The sequence below is a fragment of the Aotus nancymaae genome, unplaced genomic scaffold, assembly GCF_030222135.1.
Source record: "Aotus nancymaae isolate 86718 unplaced genomic scaffold, 86718_ANA_hifiasm-v0.15.2.pri h1tg000131l, whole genome shotgun sequence".
Taxonomy (NCBI): Eukaryota; Metazoa; Chordata; class Mammalia; order Primates; family Aotidae; genus Aotus; species Aotus nancymaae.
The window spans coordinates 5,548,846-5,569,470 of record NW_026988546.1 but is presented as its reverse complement, the minus strand read 5'-3'; the positions used below and the strand labels follow the sequence as shown (position 1 = coordinate 5,569,470).

The 20,625-nt window shown below is 48.2% G+C and overlaps 1 protein-coding gene and 1 pseudogene across 9 annotated transcripts in view; one reads left to right on the top strand and one right to left on the bottom strand.

Annotated features, from left to right (window-relative positions):
• The window catches only part of NPAS2 (neuronal PAS domain protein 2), a 171,553-nt gene that overhangs the window by 20,692 nt on the left and 130,236 nt on the right, over nucleotides 1-20,625 (bottom strand). For all 9 annotated transcript variants that reach the window (XM_012477642.2, XM_064371435.1, XM_012477637.3 and 6 more), the window contains 8 exons: nucleotides 12,976-13,094; nucleotides 12,212-12,294; nucleotides 11,387-11,493; nucleotides 8,722-8,869; nucleotides 5,806-5,890; nucleotides 2,871-3,012; nucleotides 2,250-2,359; nucleotides 44-133 (listed from right to left, as the gene is read on the bottom strand). In XM_012477642.2, coding sequence (XP_012333065.1) covers nucleotides 44-133; nucleotides 2,250-2,359; nucleotides 2,871-3,012; nucleotides 5,806-5,890; nucleotides 8,722-8,869; nucleotides 11,387-11,493; nucleotides 12,212-12,294; nucleotides 12,976-13,094 — 884 coding nt within the window. The remainder of the gene's footprint in view (nucleotides 1-43; nucleotides 134-2,249; nucleotides 2,360-2,870; nucleotides 3,013-5,805; nucleotides 5,891-8,721; nucleotides 8,870-11,386; nucleotides 11,494-12,211; nucleotides 12,295-12,975; nucleotides 13,095-20,625) is intronic.
• LOC105734721 (small ribosomal subunit protein eS24-like) lies at nucleotides 4,565-5,031 on the top strand (annotated as a pseudogene).

Here is a 20,625-nt window from a genome sequence, read left to right as displayed (position 1 = left end):
GGCTTGAGAGGGGCTGCCCTCCTTTTCCAGGTCCCAGACTCACCTGTGCCATGGGAGCAGGTGGGCTCTGCAGAATGGTTTGAGGCAGGAGCTGCTGTGCGAGGTCGCAGGACGATGGGGAAGGCAGGGGAGCCTGTGGGAGAGAAAGGGGCTTTGCTACCACTGCTTCTGCCGTTCCAGGGGGCAGGGATGCGGTCTCTTGGTCCGGTGGGTTCTCTGCCTTCCACACTGGGGTGGACAGCTGAAAGTCAAGACTTCTAGAAAGTATAGGTGTCTGATTCCTGGCTGCACTGCTTCCCATGCAGGGCACGTGGGCAGAGCCCCTGCACGGCTGGTGCAGGCTTCCGCCCCACCACAGTGTGCTCTGCCAAGCCCTGCTACCTGCCCAAGCCTGGCAGCTCAGCTCCGCTTCCCTTCCCTTGCCTACTGTCCTGGACTCTGCCTTGGGTGGATTTGGTTGCTCTTCTCCCATATGGATTAATTCTTAGCGGTGTCATCAAGCAGGACAATGTGGGTGGACTGCTACCATGAGCTGGCTTGTGTGCCTGTATCTTTTCTGCTCAGTGCTAATGCACATGGACAGACATACCATGAGTGTTTGTCCATTAACTCATCCAGGCAGTGAGGACTGGGGCAATTTCAGCAGCCTCTGCCCAGAACCTTTCAAGAGACTCCTGGAAAGTGAGCTGAGTCACATCTGTGTTCCCTGGTCACTCAGGTGGGTGGGGAGACAATATATAGGAACAAGAAATGAAATACTCTGCTTCAAGGGCTAGTGTTTTTTTTTTTTAAGAACTGTGAAAGGACTCATCTGAAGTTATTCTGACACGGTGGCCCCTAGTTGCTAGGGCCTATGCAAAAAAGCAGCTCAAATGGAAGTGTCACCCAGGACAGCACTGGGAGGAAATGACACCAGGAGACCTTGTTTCAGTGAGAAGTCCCAGGCACAGGGCTGAACCAGAAGCTATTCTGGGCTCTGTTTCCCTGCACAGCTGGGAGGAGACGGAAGCACTCTGGGGCTCTGTCGTTGGCAGAATGAGTCACACTGGACAGGCGACAGTCTGGAAGAATGGCAGGCGCAGCTTGCAAGCGCATCTGGAGGGGGCTGGAGAGAAAGTAAGTGGTCTTTGTCATGTTCTACTTGCAAATAAAACGTGTCGCCCAAGCTTCTCAAGCAGGGTGTGCATAGCCTTTATGGAGACAGCAAGCAGGAAGGTGGCACGTTCACTCCATCTCCAAAGTGACAGTGAAGTGTGGGTGGGAGGGTGTGGAGGTGGCCCCTAAAATTCCTAAGCACTTCTCCCATCTACAAGTGGAGGTCTATATCCCTCTCGATGGGTGAGCTCAGCACTGCTTTGACCAAGAGGTATAGCAGTGGTGACACTATGTGACTTCCATGGCTAGGTCACAGAATGCTGCACAGCTCCTGCCCAGCCCTCCGGATGTCTCCTCTTGGAATCTGGAATCCCACCACCATGCCAGGAGAAGCCTAAGGCTTGAGAGGCCTGTGCAAGTCAGTGACGGATGGCCTCCACTGATCCCAGCCCTGGTGCCGGACATTCCAGTGCAGACATGATCTGGGGTGTGAGTTCTCTAGCCTAGGTCCACGAGACCCCTGACACCAAGGGGCAGAGAAGTGCCATCCCCATGATGCCCTTTCTGAATTCCTGACCCAGACTCCATGAACTTGATACACGTGGTTGCTTTAAGCCACTAAGGTAGGTGTAGTTTGCTACCTGGCAATAGATGACCAGAGTGGTGCATGCCAGTGACTTTATACACAGCCAGTGTGCTTCCTCAGGGCCACGCATCCGATGTTCTGGAAGGATCTGGCATACATTGGGGACACTATCTGGTATGCACAGAGGTACATTTTTGTTGAACTGAGCTGCTCAAACATTTTCACCAGCATGAAAGGGGATTCAAAACAGAAGAATCCTAATTGTGTAGCCCCAGAGGCTCTGGGGGTATGATGGTGTGACCCCAGGTTTGCAGTTTTGCCTTTTATCCTTAAAATTCACTCGGATTTTGTATTCTACGGATATGCATCCATGTTAATTTTGTCATGCAAATGTTTAAAATTAGTGCCAATTAAATTACTTAACTTCCCACCCCCATCTGCCACCCTACACTCTCAATCCCTAAGTGAAACGGATTCTCTGGGGAGAGGCAGCACACTGCCCGTGTCTCTGCAGCCCCCACCACATTGCAGCGTACTCCTGTGGAGGAGTTTGGGGTCACACACTTACCGGCATGGTGGCTGCCTGGCTGAGCCCAGGGACAGGTAACTCTTGGGGCAGGGTGGCCGGTCTTGGCAACGCCGGGGTGCTGGCCTCTGCCATCAGCTTGGTTGGAGTGGCTGTTAACAAAGCAACGAATGACCTTCTGACTTACATGTACTTAGCATGTACTCATCTGACGACCGTGACCGTGGTGTGCACAACACAAGAGCTTAGCTGGGACCTCTGATAAGGGAAGTCCACCATGCAGGGCTGAGCTGACCACAGAAGCCCAGCCTGAGAACAGGCAGGAGACACCACATACATTCCCTAAACTTCACTTCTGCTGCTTGGTCCAATGAGCTGCCTGATCAGACACCTCCCCAGAATTACTAAAAGCAGCCAAGGGATCAGCTCTGTGTGCCACCCACTCCGTGTCTTTGCTTGGCTCTGAACAGATACCAGAGTGTGGAGAGGTGATCAGAAGGGAGGAAGTCCGGGAAAGGAGAGGAGGAGTATAAATCGCACGGTAACCTCTGTCAGAGGCACAGACTGCCCTGATTCCACTCGGGCCTGGGACCCTCCGTGGGGCTGTCCCTCTAGTCTGATGGGGTCCCTCATCCCACTCCCCATCCATGGAGTCGCACTCACAGGTGGGTTCTGACATGGCTGTATGTGAGGATTTGTGGGAACTTCTTGAGGACGCCGATGGCGAGTTACTGGTGTTAAGGCCCGAGGCGCCCACATCGAGTGCGCTAAAGTGCTGCCGAGGTTCCAGGCTGGAGCCCTTGTCCTGAAACACACACGTCCAACAGTCCTCATGTCAGCATCAGGAGGAAAGCATCAGTGGCTGTGACTTTAGTTCTAGATATGTCAACAACCTCAGAAGCTGCTGAGACAAATACCACAGCCGTTTGGGAACGATTCCAAAGACACTCGGATAGAGTATACACACAGGTGTAACCTAGAGGCCTGGAGAAGTTTGCAGCTGAGAAGCAGTGTTTACTGCTCGTTCCTGCCTTTTGTTTTTATTGTTTATTTTTCATAACTGACTTTGCATTTTATTTTTTCCTCTCAATAGTTGTCATTTCACCAACCAGCATCTTGGCTTTCCAAGAAGAGGGAAAGAAGTTCTAGAAATAAGGTTGCCGCTGGCAGTGGATTCTAAACCCATCCAGTGGGACAGGTGCCTTTGGACCTTCCTGGGCCCTTCCCACGCTGCCTCCTGTTACTCATTCTCTGCAGCCTCAATGTCCACTGGAGTGGAGAACCGGTGAGGGCCAGGGGTCGCCTGTCTTTTGACCTCTTGCTCCTGACTGACCCTGGTTCCCAGGATGTCTCTGCCTCAAATACAGTGTGACAAGGAAGCAGCTGTGACAGTCTGACCCTGAAGGACCATTTTTCCATCCTCTGTGGCTTAGAGCTGTTACAGGCACATGAAAACAGGGGTTGGGGCCACGTGGTGGCTGATGCCTGTAATCCCAGCTCTTTGGGAGGCCAAGATGGGCAGATCATTTGAGGTCAGAAGTTCAAGACCACCCTGGCCAACACGGTGAAACCCCGTCTCTACTAAAAATACAAAATTAGGTGGATGTGATGGCGCATGCCTGTAGTCCCAGCTACTTGGGAGGCTGAGGTAGGAGAATGGCTTGAATAGGAGGTGGAGGTTGCAGTGAGCTGAGATCAGGCCACTGCACTCCAGCCTGGGCAACATAGTGAGACTCCGTCTAAAATAATAATAATAAAAAACAAAACAGGTTGGGATAATTTTTAAGCTAAAGAAGAAAACCAAACAGTGATTACCCTCCTGAGCTGAGTTCCTACCTAGTCTTAGAAGAATGGAAGCTGCCAGCATCTCTGGGCTATGTCAATGGGCTGGTCTGTGTACCACGGCCTGGGGTATGGAATCTCGTACGTGTGTCTGCGTGGCTGCTTTGTCTTTTGTGTCATGACTGCAGTGGGGGTGGACACTGTGCGAGTACAGAAGGGCTGAAGTGATTGACATGTGACCTACAGACCTTTGTGCAAAACAGAAAAACCAAATGTGGCTGGATGTGCTAAAGTAAATGGCAATTTAGGGACCTCGCTGCTTGGGTAAATGGCAATTAGGGACCTCGCTGCTTTAGGGAGCCTGGTCTCCCTTTGACCAGGCTCCTTAGAGTGGGGTCCCTGGACCACGGCTGTTTGTGAATTATGTGTTCCTAGTCAGCAGAGAAGTTAGTCCAGGAAGTGAGAATAAGCATGGAGGAACTTCGGTGCCCATCTGACATCTCTGCACATCAATCCACGCATGGAAATCTTCATCTTACAAATGCATTGGACAGTGACAGACAGCGAAGCTTAAAAAACCAAACTGGTGCTTTTCTTCCCCGGCTGTCTAAAGATAGGCCGCCATCATGAACGACACAGTAACTATCCGCACTAGAAAGTTCATGACCAACCGACTACTTCAGAGGAAACAAATGGTCATTGATGTCCTTCACCCTGGGAAGGCAACAGTGCCTAAGACAGAAATTCGGGAAAAACTAGCCAAAATGTACAAGACCACACCTGATGTCATCTTTGTATTTGGATTCAGAACTCATTTTGGTGGTGGCAAGACAACTGGCTTTGGCATGATTTATGATTCCCTGGATTATGCAAAGAAAAATGAACCCAAACATAGACTTGCAAGACATGGCCTGTATGAGAAGAAAAAGACCTCAAGAAAGCAACGAAAGGAACGCAAGAACAGAATGAAGAAAGTCGGGGGACTGCAAAGGCCAATGTTGGTGCTGGCAAAAAGCCGAAGGAGTAAAGGTGCTGCAATGATGTTATCTATGGCCACTGTGGACTTTTCACGAGAAGCTTAATAAACTAAAAACTTTCAAAACCCAGTGCCCAAGACTGTGTTTGTGTTTATACATATGTGCATTTTTATGAGAAGAGGTTCTTCCACAGGGCCCCAGAACTCCCCAAGGATCAGAAACCTCAGTGATAAATTTCCGACTGGATGATATGTACTATGCCGTGCGTGTTCTTCAGCTGTGATGTATGGTGTGTCTAACACCTGCCTATCAGCAGCTGGATTCCCTTCTACAACGTGATATATAATGTATGGTGTGACAGAGCTGGGTAATAAACACTTCCATAGACAATGTCAGCTGCGCACTATCCGTGCGCTGGTGATGAATCACCACAGAACACACCACCACACAGCACAGCCGCCGGGGGAACTGTGGCAGGGCAGCTCTGCCAGGGCACCCACTGCTCTCTGATCTTGAAAGGTGGTTTCTCCTTCCTCCCAACTTGGCCCTTCAGGAGTGAGAGATGCTTCTGTTGGGCCACAGACAGCTTGAAAGGCTGGACCATTGCTGTGGCACCAGTCTCTGGCCCCAGGCTCTGGATTTGGGGTCACTGACAACCCTGGAAGTTAAGCTTCACCAGTTCTAAGATGTACTCCCCACTCCAGCACTCAGATTTGAACGCTTCTGAAATTAAAATGTGTCTTTCCATTGATGAAAAGAACTCTTGTTTCAGAGACTGGTTGGCAGCATTTTCTTCCTAGTCAACCTTTGCTGTATCTGTCTGGCCAGGATGGACGTACCTTTAGTGCTGAGGAGTGGAGGGCCTCGGATGACGGGTCTTCCAGAGCCAGCTCCTGCCTCCTTTCCACCCGGACATCTGCGTAACTGTGCAGGAAATTAAGAGACCACAGTGGAAGTGGGGTGTTCCAGGACAGGACGACACCACCCGAACAGACTGCAAAGTGCATCGAGGTTCTCTACGTAACACCCGCCCCCACAACAGTCAACAGAGAGAAGCCTAGTCTGTTACTGTTGGAAGGAATGAGCGTCATTCTCTGCCTTAAGTTCCACCCGAGTGACTTATAAATTACATTCAAAACCATTTTATTTCTAGGATGTCTTTATTCCCCTCTCATTTACTATTCTTTCTACTTCCCTGAAATCTCCAATTGTAATTGTCTTTAAAAAACACATTTTTGTCTATGGGATAAGCTTCTGCCTTTAAATAATTAGAAGCCTTTCTTAAAACCTGTTCAGTCTGGACCGTGCATATGGAAGAGTGACAGAAAACTTTTTTAGTAGTTACATTTCTCAGAAAGTTTCCTCTCAAAGAAACCCAGAACTGGCCAAATCCAGACCGTGGATGTGCCCACAGGCCCACTTGTCAATAGTGTGGGTAAATCAACTCAGCACAGTGATGCCCAAGTGACCCTGTGATGCCTCTGCCCTGGGTGTGGAGACCCTGGGGCAAGAGGCCTTGGGAAGCAGCATGGCTCCTGAGCCTCGGGAATGCCTGCCACCTGATTCATTCACTCGGTTCCCTCCCTCCTTTCTCTGAACATTTCTTCCAGGGATTTGAGAGGTAGAGGATGGAGAAGAGCTGGGTAGAGGGCACAGCCTGAAGAGTGAGGGGTCAGTGCTGCCCAGCCTTCCCTGGGGGCAGGGGGCCCTCGGACAGAGGACCAGGCTGGGTGGCAACAGGGGGCTGCCATGGAGTCAGAGACCACTACTGCTGCATGCCCAGGGGTGGGCTGGGAATCGAAGAGCGAACGCCTGAGTGACGGCATGAGGTGTGATAAAGTGGCATCAGGGTCACTGGCTGCTGAAAACTAGTGCTTCTCCCTTCTTCTGCATGTTAAGGAAGAATGCTTGACCTGGCGACCTGATGTATGTATGGGGTGTGTGTGTATGTGTGTGTGTGTGTGTGTGCGCGTGCGTGTGTGTGCGTGTGCATGTGTGTGTGTGGTGTAGTGTCTGTCTACATCTGTCTGTTACATGTATATAGTCATGTGCTTATAGGATGTATTGGTGCTTCCCTAAGATTAGAACACTGTATTTTTTAAATTATGCTTTAAGTTCTGAGGTACATGTGCAGATCATGCGGGATTGTTACATAGGTATACACAGGCCATGGTGGTTTGCTGCCTCCATCCCCTGTCACCTACATTAGGTATTTCTCCTAATGTTATCCCTCCCCAATCCCCCCACCCCCTGCTATCCCTTCCCTAGCTCCCCCACCCCCCAACAGGCCCCAGTGTGTGATATTCCCCTCCCTGAGAACACTGTATTTTTATTGTACCTTTTCTGTGTTCAGATACGTTTAGAGGCACAGATACTTACACCTGTGCCATGACTGTCTGCAGTGTTCAGTACCACAGCATGCTGTTCAGGTGCGCAGCCTAGGAACAATACACTGTGGTATAGCCAAGGTGTATGGCAGGCCACAATCTAGGTGTGTGTGAGTACACTCTACAATGCTTGCATGATGACAAAATCACCCAGCACCACATTTCTCAGAACAGATGTCCATTAATAAGCCACAAGTGACTGTATATAAGAAACGCATATGAAATTTAAAGTAGTTTTTTTTTTAATTCTATGGAATACTACGCAGCTATAGAAAAGACTAAGTTCATGTCCTTTGCAGGGAGGTGGATGAAGCTGGAAGCCATCATCCTCAGCAAACTAACACAGGTACAGAAAACCAAACACCACATGTTCTCAGTCACAGGTGGCAGTTGAACAATGAGAACACATGGACAGAGGGAGGGGAACATCACACACCAGGGCTTGTTGGGGGTAGGGGGAGGCGAAGGACAGCATTCGGAGAAATACCTAATGCATGTGGGGCTTAAAACCTAGATGATGGCTTGATAGGTACAGCAAACTATCATGGCATAGGTAAACCTATGTAACAAACCTGCATGTTCTGCACATGTATCCCAGAACTTAAAGTAAAAAAAGAAAATAAAAAAGAAAGAAATGCTGTCCTTCCAACCTTTCTTTCTTTGCCCTTCTCCAAGGCTCTTCTGTAGGCCAGCTTAAAACTAATTTACATTCTTAAAATTTCTGTAGTGGGGGAGAGGACCATTTTCTCCTTCATCCTTGGGAGCAGTGACCCCACAAATGTGGCGTCTATGAAACCCTGGGCACGCGGCATCTCTTTGAAGTCCTGCTCATCGCCCCTGGGTGGACGGCTCCCTGAGGCCAACAGGGACCTACCGGGAACCCGCGCCCACTGGCAGCGAGGTTGTTTTCCCAACACTGCCTCAGTTGCCAGCAGGGGTTTTTAAAGCATTAAAATAAAGGGGAATATGTGTTTGAGTTATTTAGAGGCAAAATTTAAATTTTCTGCTCAAAGCAGCGACAAGGGAAGGGTGTGGGTTGGATGGAGATGGGAAAATATGTAAGTAGGTCAGTGAAGCAGTCACTTACTAAGTAATATCCTGGCAGCCTGCGAGAGTCCATGAGGCATTCAAAGGGGCCTGACTGAGAGCTTGAAAGGAGTCTCAGCCCTGGGAGGGCAGAGCCAGTGGGGCCTGGAAGCGATCTGAACTCTGGGAATTGTGCTGTTAGCAGCAGGGGATGGCCTGGGCTTGATCCTCAAAATGAGGAACACCTGAGTGACTGCTGATCTGACTTGGCCATCAGGGGTGACCCTGTACCCCTCCAAGGTGAAACAAGGATGGAGTTGCGCCCCTCCCCATGCACGGTACCTGACCACTGAGTGTGTGCACACGATGAACTCGGGCTTGGAGTTCCACTGATGGTAGGTGATGTAGTAGTGAGTCTGCAGCCAAATCCACTGCTGACCTTTGGTCAGAAACCGGTAGCAACACGACTTCCCTTTGCCAAACTGCATCACTGTGAGCAGAAAATAGATGCTGCATATAACAAATGTGAATATGAAAATGATCTTTTCCCCAATAGTTACTGTTCAGCTTTCAAAAAGACAATACCAAACATGGCTTATTTCCCCAGTTGCCCTGTATTTTAAGTGACTATCAGGATAACGGTACACTGTCATGAATTCTTAAACAGTAGAAGAATGATCCATATACTTTCCCAAATGCTCAGAAGCTTAAAGCAATCCTCAAATAAGGGCAGATGCAGACGGATTTTCAAGCTGCAGGTTGAATCAAAAAGAGACCCAGGTTTGCCTGGTGTCCATCTTCCCGCTGCAGATGGAGCTGTCTTTGGAGCTGCAGGAGCTCAGGAGAGAGCATCCAGAATTGGCCCGAAAACAGACCTGCCAGCCAGCAACCTCTGGATGGATTCTGTGACTGTCAGTCAGCAGTTCATGCTCAGCTTACACAGTTCTCAAATAAACAGTCAGGGACAGATGCCTCCACCCCAGGCTTCCTCCTTCCCCACAGCTGCTTGGAGTCCACCCGACAGTGATGTCTGCTGGTGGCTTCTCTAGGGATGTCCAGAGCAGAATGGATGCTGATGGTGTATCAGCCTGAGCAGGGCAGAAAGATAGACCACGGATCCGAGGAAGAACAACTGGGGTTTTATTGCCATAGTGCCTGGAATTTACCACCTCCTTAGGTAAACGGCTAAGAGAAATCTCAACCAGGAAGCTGATGCTACGAAAGGACACTGACCTGGAAAATGTGATTATCTGAAGAGGAAAAAAACCCAGTAAATTGAGGGTGTGGGCTCTGCAGAGCAAGGACGTCCTGCCCAAGCCATGGAGAAGCCTTTCAAATGCTGAATGTAATCCTTCACTTGGGGATCTTGTAAATATAGATACCCTGATTGAGTAGGCCTGATTCTACAAGTGTAGCAAACTTCTGTGATGCCTACCCATCTGGTCCTAGACCATGCTTTGAGGGGCAATTAAAGTTTTAATGATTAGCTTTAAATTCTAACAGCCAATCCAGATGGAACCCAAGCCTATTCTTCCTTCCCTCTCCATAGAAGAGAAAGTTCTGGCCAGGCGCGGTGGCTCATGCCTGTAATGCAAGCATTTTGGGAGGCCGAGGAGGGCAGATCACTTGAGGTCAGGAGTTTGAGAACAGCCTGGCCAACATGGTGAAACCCTATCTCTACCAAAAATACACAAATTAGCTGGGCATGGTGGCACACGCCTGTAATCCCAGCTACTCGGGAGGCTGAGGCGGGATAATTGCTTGAACCCGGGAGGCGAAGGTTTGCAGTGTGCCAAAATTGTGCCACTGCACTCCACCCTGGGTGATGGAGAGAGAATCTGTCTCAAAAAAAAAACCAGTTCGAATGGGTACTAAAGGTGAGGCATCTTTTAAAACGCAACGTTAGTGGTCAATTCATACATCAGATCAATAGGTCAATGTTCCTGTTCAAAGTTAAGAGTTGGCACTGAAAATACAGCTTCAAGTGGTTAGTTCCTGAAGCCACTTGCTAAGTGAGAACTTGGACAAGCTTGTCATTCTTACTCCCCACATCATAAGTCCTATCCCCCATATATCTGCTAATGTGCTTCCCTCTTCTGTGGCAAAGAGCCTTCCCTGACCCCCACCAGTGGTGAGCGTCCTCTGGAGCCCCCCAGTATGCTGTGTACATCCCCTTCAATGCACCGACAACATTCTACAAAGTCACCCATTTCTGGCTTTCCCAGCAGACCTGCCCTGCAGGACAGCAAGCAGGTACTGATCATCCCCATATGCCAGCCTACTCAGTATATGGCCTATGGCTAGTGACCAATACTTATCTGCTGATGAAAAAACAGTCATGAGAATTCAGTATTTTATCTCTGAAATGTATTGCATAACTTAAAAAAAAAATCCCTGCATCACCTTAGTTTCTTTTTTTTTTTTTTTTTTTTTTTTTGAGATGGAGTTTCACTCTTGTTACCCAGGCTAGAGTGCAATGGTGCGATCTCGGCTCACTGCAACCTCCGCCTCCTGGGTTCAGGCAATTCTCCTGCCTCAGCCTCTTGAGTAGCTGGGATTACAAGCACGCACCACCATGCCCAGCTAATTTTTTGTATTTTTAATAGAGACGGGGTTTCACCATGTTGACCAGGATGGTCTCGATCTCTTGACCTCGTGATCCACCCACCTCGGCCTCCCAAAGTGCTGGGATTACAGACGTGAGCCACTGCACCCGGTCCCACCTTAGTTTCTTAATTAGGTTTAAACAGGGCACCTATCTGGATGGTAGTGGGAAGGTGCTGGGGTTTGGGGCCAAGTTAATTCCAGGTGAAAACCTGACATGGGGATAAATGCCAATGGGGGCCTCCACCATGCCCCCAGATCATCTCAGAGAACACCAAGTTCCCCACCTTAAAAAACAAACCAGGTAATGAGCAGAGACTTCTGGAGTCCCAGAGCCCTGCTGTCTGGGCCCCTATGGAGTGAACGCAAGGCCCCCACGCCTGGGCTGGGCAGTGGTACTCACGGTGCTGGTGGCACCTGGCCAGGAGCTCCAGGTCATCGATGTGGTAGTAGTCATAGCCTGAGGTTCCCAGCACTTCAAAAGGCAGGTATCCTATGATTGGAGGCGCTCTGCACAAGGACAAGGGGGACTTGTCGTCAGGGAGGAGACACACTGCAGCGCTCACCCTGGTGGCCATGCCTTCCCATGAGCAGCGCTGTATGTTTCATGATCAACATGGAGGCCTCATTTCTCAAGAACAAGGGGAGAAAAATAACTTTGCAATGGTCAAAAGCAGAGAGGCTGTGTTTTCCAAGGGGCTCAGCTTTTGTTTTGGCAGTACATACTCCTTTCCACTGGCATAACTTGACCGGAATAACAATAAGCTTTATCACTACTGGGTAATTAAAAACAGCTACAGATTGGGTCAGCCTAACACCAAAGCATAATACAAAATGAAAGGGTGGGGAGGGGAGATTTGGAGTTCTTCACCTGCAAATAATGTTACAAAGGAAAAAATAAAGATTAGGCTAAAGGATCAAAGGATGTTGAAAAAAATGAGATGAGAGATTTCTCTCATATTTGCTGCTGCCTTACTGGGAGCTAGGAAGGGCCCCAAGTAAGGATCATCCCAAAGATGCCCCAGGGCTGAGGCATCTGACCCAAACACAGAACATGTTCACGATGCGGCAGATGTAGTTAGAGAGAAACCACCCACCCTTGGCAGGGACAAGACAGTCCTTCTCCTTCAATGGACCAGGGCCGACTCACCTCTCCCAAGGAGAGCCTGGCTCACGCAAACAAGACTTGAGAAGGGCCCAACCCAAATATGTTTTTCTTTTCACAAACCTGTGATCCAGAAATAAAAATTTCCATTCCAAGCTATGCCTTGAAGTGAATTCCTCTAAAGGTTCGTCAACTATGCACATTTCCTGTATTGGAAGCAGAAAAAAAAAAAGTTGCTTGGGTGCCAGATGCTCACCCTAGGTTTGTTCAAGAGGAACGCATGGTGGGTAACAGAAGTTAAAATCATTTCGAGCAAGTCTCCAAGTCGTGTTGGACTGAAACTCATCATCATCTGTAGCTAATTTCGGTATTAGCTGATACTAAATTTATTTCACAAGCTGGGGAAAAATACCTAGGAGCCAAAATGTCACACCACCCCTTCCCATTATCGGGAAGTGTGGTAAACATGTGGAAAATGGCTTCTCATCTGAATCTGAATTACTCATTTAACTCAACATTCATGCCGTAGATGTTGAAGCAATCACAGATGAGAGAAGGCAGACAAACCCCCAACACTCCGACACTCGGTTCTCACCCAGGCCTGCCCTGAATGGTATTAATGCCGGTGTGGAAGGTAGGAAGATTTACAGTTATCGAACAACACCTCTGCAGGCTGAACAGCAAGGGATGCTGTCTTCAAACAAAACAACTTGCAGAAACGGGGCAGGGGAAAGGGCGTGTTTGCAGGCATAGAAGCCAGACACTTCGATTTTCAAAGCCAGTGACAACTTCACTGAAATTTATTCCCTCCCAAAAGACCATTAACTACAGTAACAAAATGTGACTCAATCATAACAGCTCCGCACAGGTGCCTCTCAGGTACTTGCCTTTAAGAATTGTGGTGTTGCCAGACGAACAGTGGCAATGAAGCAAACCTCCTTTCCTAGTGGCACCCGGCAAGGTCTTGAAAGGGTGTTGTCAAAACCGTTACAGGAGGGGCTAGGCACTGGGGGGTTGGAAAGAAGAGGACATATAGGTTAGCCCTGTCTGGTGACAGCAGCCAGCCCCTAGCTGGCTTAGCTCTAAGCCAAGCACTGCCCCCAGGGTTTATGTACAGTGTATTAACTGATTTCATTCTTAACTGGACGAGGCAGGTCATACTATTATTCCCGTTGCACAATAAGGAAACTGAGGCACAGGGGACGTAACTTGTGGAAGACCAAAAAGCTTGCTAGAGCTGGGATTTGAGTCCATGCTGGTCACCAGTATTCAGCACTGCCTCTCACTTCCACTAGCCCTACGGCTTATTATGATGGGAAAAACAGTCTACAAAATGGGAAGACAGGCCGGGCACGGCAGCTCACGCCTGTAATCTCAGCACTTTGGGAGGCCAAGGCAGGCAGATCACTTGATGCCAGAAGTTCCAGACCAGCCTGGCCAACATGGCGAAACCCCGTCTCTACTAAAAAAAAAAAAAAAGAAAAAAAAATTACAAAAATTAGCTGGGCATGGTGGCGCATGCCTGTAATCCCAACCACTTGGGAGGCTGAAGCATGAGAATTGCTTGAACCTGGGACGTGGAGGTTGCAGTGAGCCAAGATCACGCCACTGCACTCCAAACTCTGTTTCCAAAAAAAAAAAAAAAGAGAAGAGAGCCTCATTCTGCAGTAACAGTTCAAATACTCACTTCAGTCAGTGTTTTAAGGTGAATTCCATAATCAGACAGTGTTCCTCACACTGATAGTCCCAGGGAAAGTAGGGATGTCTCAGCATCATTGACACCCCCTTCCCCACCCCTGTCTTGGCTGGCACACCTGGGGTTCAAGGGCCTCTGTCCTCAAACTCCCCTTTGGGAGCCCAGGCTGATGCAGGGGCTGGGCCTGGGTCACTAAGGAGATGGGCTCAGGATTTAGGGTCATCCCTAGAGGAACACAACACCTACAACAAAACTCGCCAGGTCCCTAGCGTGGCCCAGGTGACAAAATCCGCTCTCATGCACCTTCTTATTCTTCTCACACAAGTCTGGGAAGGCATTACTCTCCTAGGCGCAGAAAGGTTCTATAATTAACCACGATCACTCAGAAACTACAGAGCAGGGATGCCATCGAGTTTCTGGGCTTCAGGCCCAGGGTTCTAACAAGGCAGACGTGGGGATTATTCTAGGCCCACACCCATTGGCCCACATCATGGCGCCAGCCCACACCTCTGGCAGCCTCAGCAAAGTCTTCTCTGTGAGACTCAGTCCCTGCCTTCAGGGCAGCTGTGGAGAACCTACTGACCTTCTGAGCCAGAGAAAAAGTCAGCTACTTTTAGATGGAGTTTTCTAGGTGGGATAAAGACCCCTGTTAAATAGGAGAAAAAACAATTTACTGCGTATGTGGAATTCTCAAAGTCAGTGCCCTGGGGACCCTGGGCACTGCTGCCTGGGCCCTAAACAGATTAGCGAATTCAGAACTCTGGGGTGAGGCCTAGGCACTGGCCTCTTTGAAGGCTCTGCAGGTTCACCAGCGTGTAGCCAGGCTGAGGATCCCCATGGCTGATAAACTATGCTGTGTTTTCTTTTTACAATGGAGTTGATTATATGCTGCATATTCTGAACTATCACGATGTTCTCCAAGTTAATGAGGAACATACCAAGCATCAGAAAGCTAAATCATTATAGAATGAAATCTGCAAGATTTTCTTTGGATTTTAGCTTTCCAATCACTTTTTAAAATCTATATATATATTTATAGGTTTCTAAAAGATTCTATAATGTGGTCTTCTCTCCACTAACATGAATAAATTCATTTTACCAAACAGATTCTCTGAATTCATTCACATAAATACTAATGTTTTCAAACATGAATATAAAGTGGGAAAAATAAAAAATAGTGGTCTCTGGAGAGCTTACATCTGTCACAAGTTGGCTTAGGCTATTGCAAATGAATTTGTAGGATGAGCCAAGAAACTTATCAAAGGGAAGGAAAACAATTCCACATAAGGGAAGGGTCTGCAGATGTGAACATCTGTGTAATAAGACATTAAAAAACTTCCCAGCTGTGAAATACTCTCTCTGCTTGAATCTAAGATATATTACCCAGCCAGATAATGACTAATAAAATTCTGACTCTTTCAGAATACCAAGACCTTCCAAACTTCTGAGGACCTCCCAGGAATTTAAGAGAAAGACTCCTTAATCTATCTCTAAATGATGCAACTTCTTTGAACGATTCTTTCAGCTGTTAAATTCCTGTGCTCTGTCAGAAATGCCTTCCCTGATTCACTGTGAGGAGAAGGGGACAGAAAAAGATTCTAAGTGACAAACAGCTGCCTCAAGACATCCTGGCTCTGGTTGCTTCTTGAAGGGCAGCAGAGACCAAGATCATGGACGTTAGGTGGATGTTTTGCGGAGCTTCCTGTTGGCCTGGCTGCCCCCCAGGGTGGTTTTATCTGCTCCTTTATAGCATCTAAGTCTTTAAAGATGAAAATTCGTCCCTGAAAGGGAAGTTTCATTATTGCTTGTAGCCTGCACGTGATGAGCTAGATATTTTACAGATGTCCAGAACGGAGCAACGTCTCGCCTCAATACACTATTCCCACCAGAAAACTTAAAAAACTGAGGGCACGGTCAAGGGTGATAATAAATCAAGGATGAATGTTTTAATAGAGGCCAAGAATGAAACATTGGGGAAAACTAAGGCAAAGAAGATACTCTGAACATTTTTCCAGTTGCATTTGAAATAACTTTTTCCTGCGGCATGAGTCTTCCTGCGTATTCCAGAGGCAGCACAGGCGCAAACTGTTCCCTGGGACTACACAGTCATATTTAGCACTTGGAATAACTTCTCTGGCGCTTTGGATCCCAAGGTATTTTAAAGACATTAATTAAGGATTCAATTAGTTGTTTCTATTTAAGTAATAGAAAGAACATCTCTAATTACAACTGGCTTCCTGAGACTCTCAGAAGGATTAACCACTAAATGCAGGAGCAGCCCTGTTTTCTCAGATCTCTGACCACTCACAATATAGAGAAAAGCAGTTCACTCTTGCTACATTTCCCTCCCTAGGGTCATCTTATTCAAAATTGACCTTACTCTTGCCCAAAGCTAAAATATAGCTTTCCCCACAGCAGGAATTGGGGCTCATCCTCTGTCTCCAGCTCTGAGCAGGCGCCCTGCGCACAAGTGCTCAACACGTGTTTGTCAGATGGATCGCCCATGAGATGACCTGCCTTAGCTCTAAACCCCAGCTTAAGGTTCAGTTTGGGAAGCCACCATCTCATCCTTGCCAGTAACTAGCACACAGGCCTTGGGACCCCAAGGTGGCTTCCCCTCTGCAGTGTGACCCACCTGGGTGCTGCTGATGGCCCGTCCACTCTGCCAGCTGTGGAAGGTGCCCGTAGCACATGGCCTGGGTTCCACCGGCAGGCAGGTGAACTCACTGCCCGACTGATACATTAATACAGGTCAGCAGGAGGCCTGGTCAGGGAAACTGCTGCAAATCAGCACGTGGCAATCACCACTCTGTGATGGAAAACAGAGCAGGTGTGTGCCATGGGCTTCTGCTTGCAGAGATGCAGTGCCTGCTTGCTTTTTTGAGACACAGTCTTTCTGTGTCCCCCAGGCGTGAGCCACCATGCCAGGCTAATTGCTAATTTTTATATTTTTAGTAAAGATGGGATTCCACCATGTTGGCCAGGCTGGTCTCAAACTCTAACTTCACCCACCTGCCTCAGCCTCCCAAAGTGCTGGGATTACAGGTCTCGATCCACTGCGCCCGGCCTTGTGCCTTCTTGATGGTCTTCCTATTAAAACGGTCCACAGGTTATCACAACCTGAAACTTTCATTACACTCTCTAACTTCAGAGACCCTGAAAAAGTTTTGTCCTGGGCTGGCATTCTTGGGATTCCTAAACCAGGAGAGTCCCAGAGACTCAGAATGACTTATGTCTGCCTCATCTGGAAGCACCCAAGGTTGGCTTTCTAGTCTGTCTGATGACAAAGGTGAGCTCCCAAATCAGCCATCATGAGGAGAAAAAGATGATGAAGGCAGGAAGATCTCAGGTGATGGAGAACTTTTTTCAAAAAGGCTCAGGAAGGAGCAAGGGAGATGCAGAAATGGTAATAGCATTAGTTAACGGCAAAAGAATACAAAGAGCTGGAGAAAGATGTACAGCTCTGTTCCACTGAGTTATCAGCTCAGTCATCAGAGCAATGAAGTTTATTCTCATCAGAGATGACCTGCTTATGATAAATTAGTTGCAATGGCTGGAGGAAAACATACTAATAGTCCACAAGGAAGTGACAAAGAGCTGTCTCAGCACTTCTTGAAACAAATGAAAAACAAGGCTGACGGGTGTCTGGGAAGATGTGAAACTTTCAGTGATGAGGTTTTGCTCCAGGAAGAAGAAAGTTCTTAAGTCCCAATTGTGATAAACATTCAAAATGTTCAGGCTATGGCTTTGGAATGTTGAGGTGAAAATAACTTTCTGCACATTCATGAGAAGTCATCTCCCACTAATTAAGCCCTATTTTCAGGCTCATTTTTTTCTCTTCATGGTGTGCTTGACCCAATGTGTTCTGAGTAGCCAGGTGACTGGGTTCTCAGAAGAGCAGCATGATCATCCTGCCCACTTCTTGGCAGGGCACTGCCTACCTTACCCAGGGCATGTTTGGCCCTTTCCTGTTTCCTTCCTTTCAGTCGTTTTGCATAGAGAAGAGCAACGTTGGAGAAAAGGCAGGAGCCACAAGACAGGGCTGGGGCTTTGCAATTTTTTTTTTCTTTTTTGAGACAGGGTCTCACTCTTTTGCTCAGGCTGGAGTGCAGTGGTGTGATCTTGGCTCACTGCAGCCTGGATCTTCTGGGCTCAAGTGATCCTTCCACCTCAGCATCCCACAGGTGTGAGCCACCACACTTGGCTAATTTTTTCTTTTTGTTTAAGAGACAGAGTTTTGCCATGTTGCCCAGGCTGATCTCGAACTCCTGAGCTCAAATGATCTGCCCACCTGGCCTCCCAAAGTGCTGGGATTACAGGTGTGAGCCACTGTGCCCAGCCCAGATTTTCAATTTGCTGGATTAAAAAATGACTCTAAAAGGAAACTACATGTCTTACTCAAATATTTCTTCTTTCCCCTGGCAATCATTAACTAAAATGAGTACTTTTCAGGGCCAGAAGAGTGTAAAAGCGATGAGAAGATATCCACTAGATGGTTGGTGTGGATGGCTCAAATTATTTGTATGTTCAGGAAAGTGAACTCCCATCATCCCTGTCTTCCAAGTGGATCTCTCACGCACATTTTTATCACAATTATGGAACAACTTGTATGAAAGGTTCTCCTACTCCCAGGCTGAAATGAGCAGAAAGATGAGGTTGCTGAGAAGTCTGACCATTCCTCATTGTTCCATTTTAATGAACTCTAATGTCTGTGCAGGACGATGCCCTTGGGTCACAGTTTTTGTATCGTGATTTTAACTCCTCTGGGATCTCTCCAGCAGCACTGACCACTGCAGAGGAAGGAGGGCCTGATTCTTTGCTGGGTGGCGGGAACACTCTGCTTCCCACTCTTAGCGTCCTGAGTATATGAGACGCTCCTTCCACGAAGCCGTCCACACTCGTGTCTCCATTCCCAGTGAGGTCTGGCGTGTATGTTCTTTGTTCCTTTCACTGAGACATCTCAATTAAGCTCAGTGAGGAAAAAACTGCAGCCACCCCAAAGCCATAAAATGAGGCAACCTCCAGAAATCCCATGGAACATACAGAATCGAGTGCTGTAAGCTGAAAAGCCTCCACTTCTGCCAGCATTTCAAATCTGGTTGCACGGTTAGAGGCGAGTAGGTAAAACGAGGGCAGGGAAACTTTTATACTCTGGTGTGTGGTTTCTGGAAAGCCCAGAGTGGAATGTTTGCCGAGGGTGACCTATTTGGAACCACACCAGCGACTTTTGAAATGCTGCTTTCTGTATTTGTCAGATGCACATCTAAATCCAAGTCTAGAGGAGGAGCAAAGGCTCAGAGAAAGGATTGCCCTCTTCTTGCGTGAAGTTACCTTTCAGGAACTGGAAGCCTGCGTATTAGGACCCCTTAGCAAAGACCTTTCACCATGCCTTTGAAAATCACCTGGCCGGTTTCTTTCCACTAAGAGTGGTCAGATGGGGCTGCAGGACATGGGTGCCTGGGGGTTGAGAAAGGAGGCACTATATCGCTGGAGAAGCAAAAGAGATGGGATGGTTTTTGTCTGAAAGCATCTCTCTTTTGTTTTTTAAAATATTTGTTACAAGCAAACATAGCCCTAAATAAAGTCATCTCGTTTCAGCTCTACTCTGCAAACAGCCGATTAGAGGAAGACAAGGGCTGCTCCTACCAGTGGTCCACGCCACTGCTGCTGGCTGGCCAGGTCCAGCATGGGCTTTTCAGGGGAAGAGAATGGGACACGGAGTTACATATCCCAGCTCAGAGTCCTCCAAAAAGCTTTGCACAGACTGGGATGGAAACTGTCCTCAAGTGAAACTCTTCTAAAAAAGACTACTTTCTTGTCCCATTTCCTGACACATATTTCTTCACATTTATTAAAAATCTAGGTTAAAGATGTGAAGTCCTGTCTTCCCTCCCCTGCCCCCAGAACATCTGTGGCAAATGATGGAAGTCCTAAGGAGTGACCCAAATGTGCGAACACTGAAGTAGGGGAAAATTCCACTTGGCTCAAGGACCTGGGCAATGGCTGCTGTGTTTATGCTGCCAAAGTGAATGGGGGCAGAGGAGAGGGGGCATCGTGCACTGGGGGATCTGGACATGTCCAGTTGGAGAGTGTCACGTCACCTCGTTCACCAGAGCAAAGGGGCTTTGTTCCTCCCTTCCCCTCAAATTTTTATGAACTCAGCCCCATCATGTACAGAGCCCAACAAATCCCAGGCAGCCATGTGGGCAAGCAGACAACCAGATGGGATCCCTGTCTGTGTGCTTCGAGGCTCACCCAGAGCACTCTCCAGCTCAGCCTCACCCTCTCTCCTCTGCCCTGAACCTACACATCTGTCTGTGATTTGGGGCCTACAGCTTCCTTGTTGATGTGATTTTTGAGTGGTGACCCAAGGACTCTCTCAGCCTTGGGCCAGCTCAGCTGATCAGATGAGCAAGAAGAGAGTGTGTTAGCCATGGAATACTATATAGCCACGAAAAGAACGAAAACATGTCCTTTACGGCAATATGGATACAGCTAGAGGCCATTATCCCAAGCGAATTAACACAGAAACAGAAAACAAAATACCACATGCTCTCACCGATAAGTGGGAGCTAAATGTTGAGTACATGTGGACATAAAGATGGGAGCAGTGGATACTGGGGGCTGCTGGCAGGGGGAAGGAGGGCAGGGGTGAAGGCTGAGGGGCTGCCTATGGGGTGCTGTGCTCACTGCTCAGGTGACGGGATCAGTGGTACTGCAAACCTCAGCATCAGGCAGGGTTCCCATGTGACAGACCTGCACATGTACCCCCCGAATCTAAAATACAAGTTAAGCTGGGTGCATGGCTCATGCTTGTAATCCCAGCACTTCGGGAGGCCAA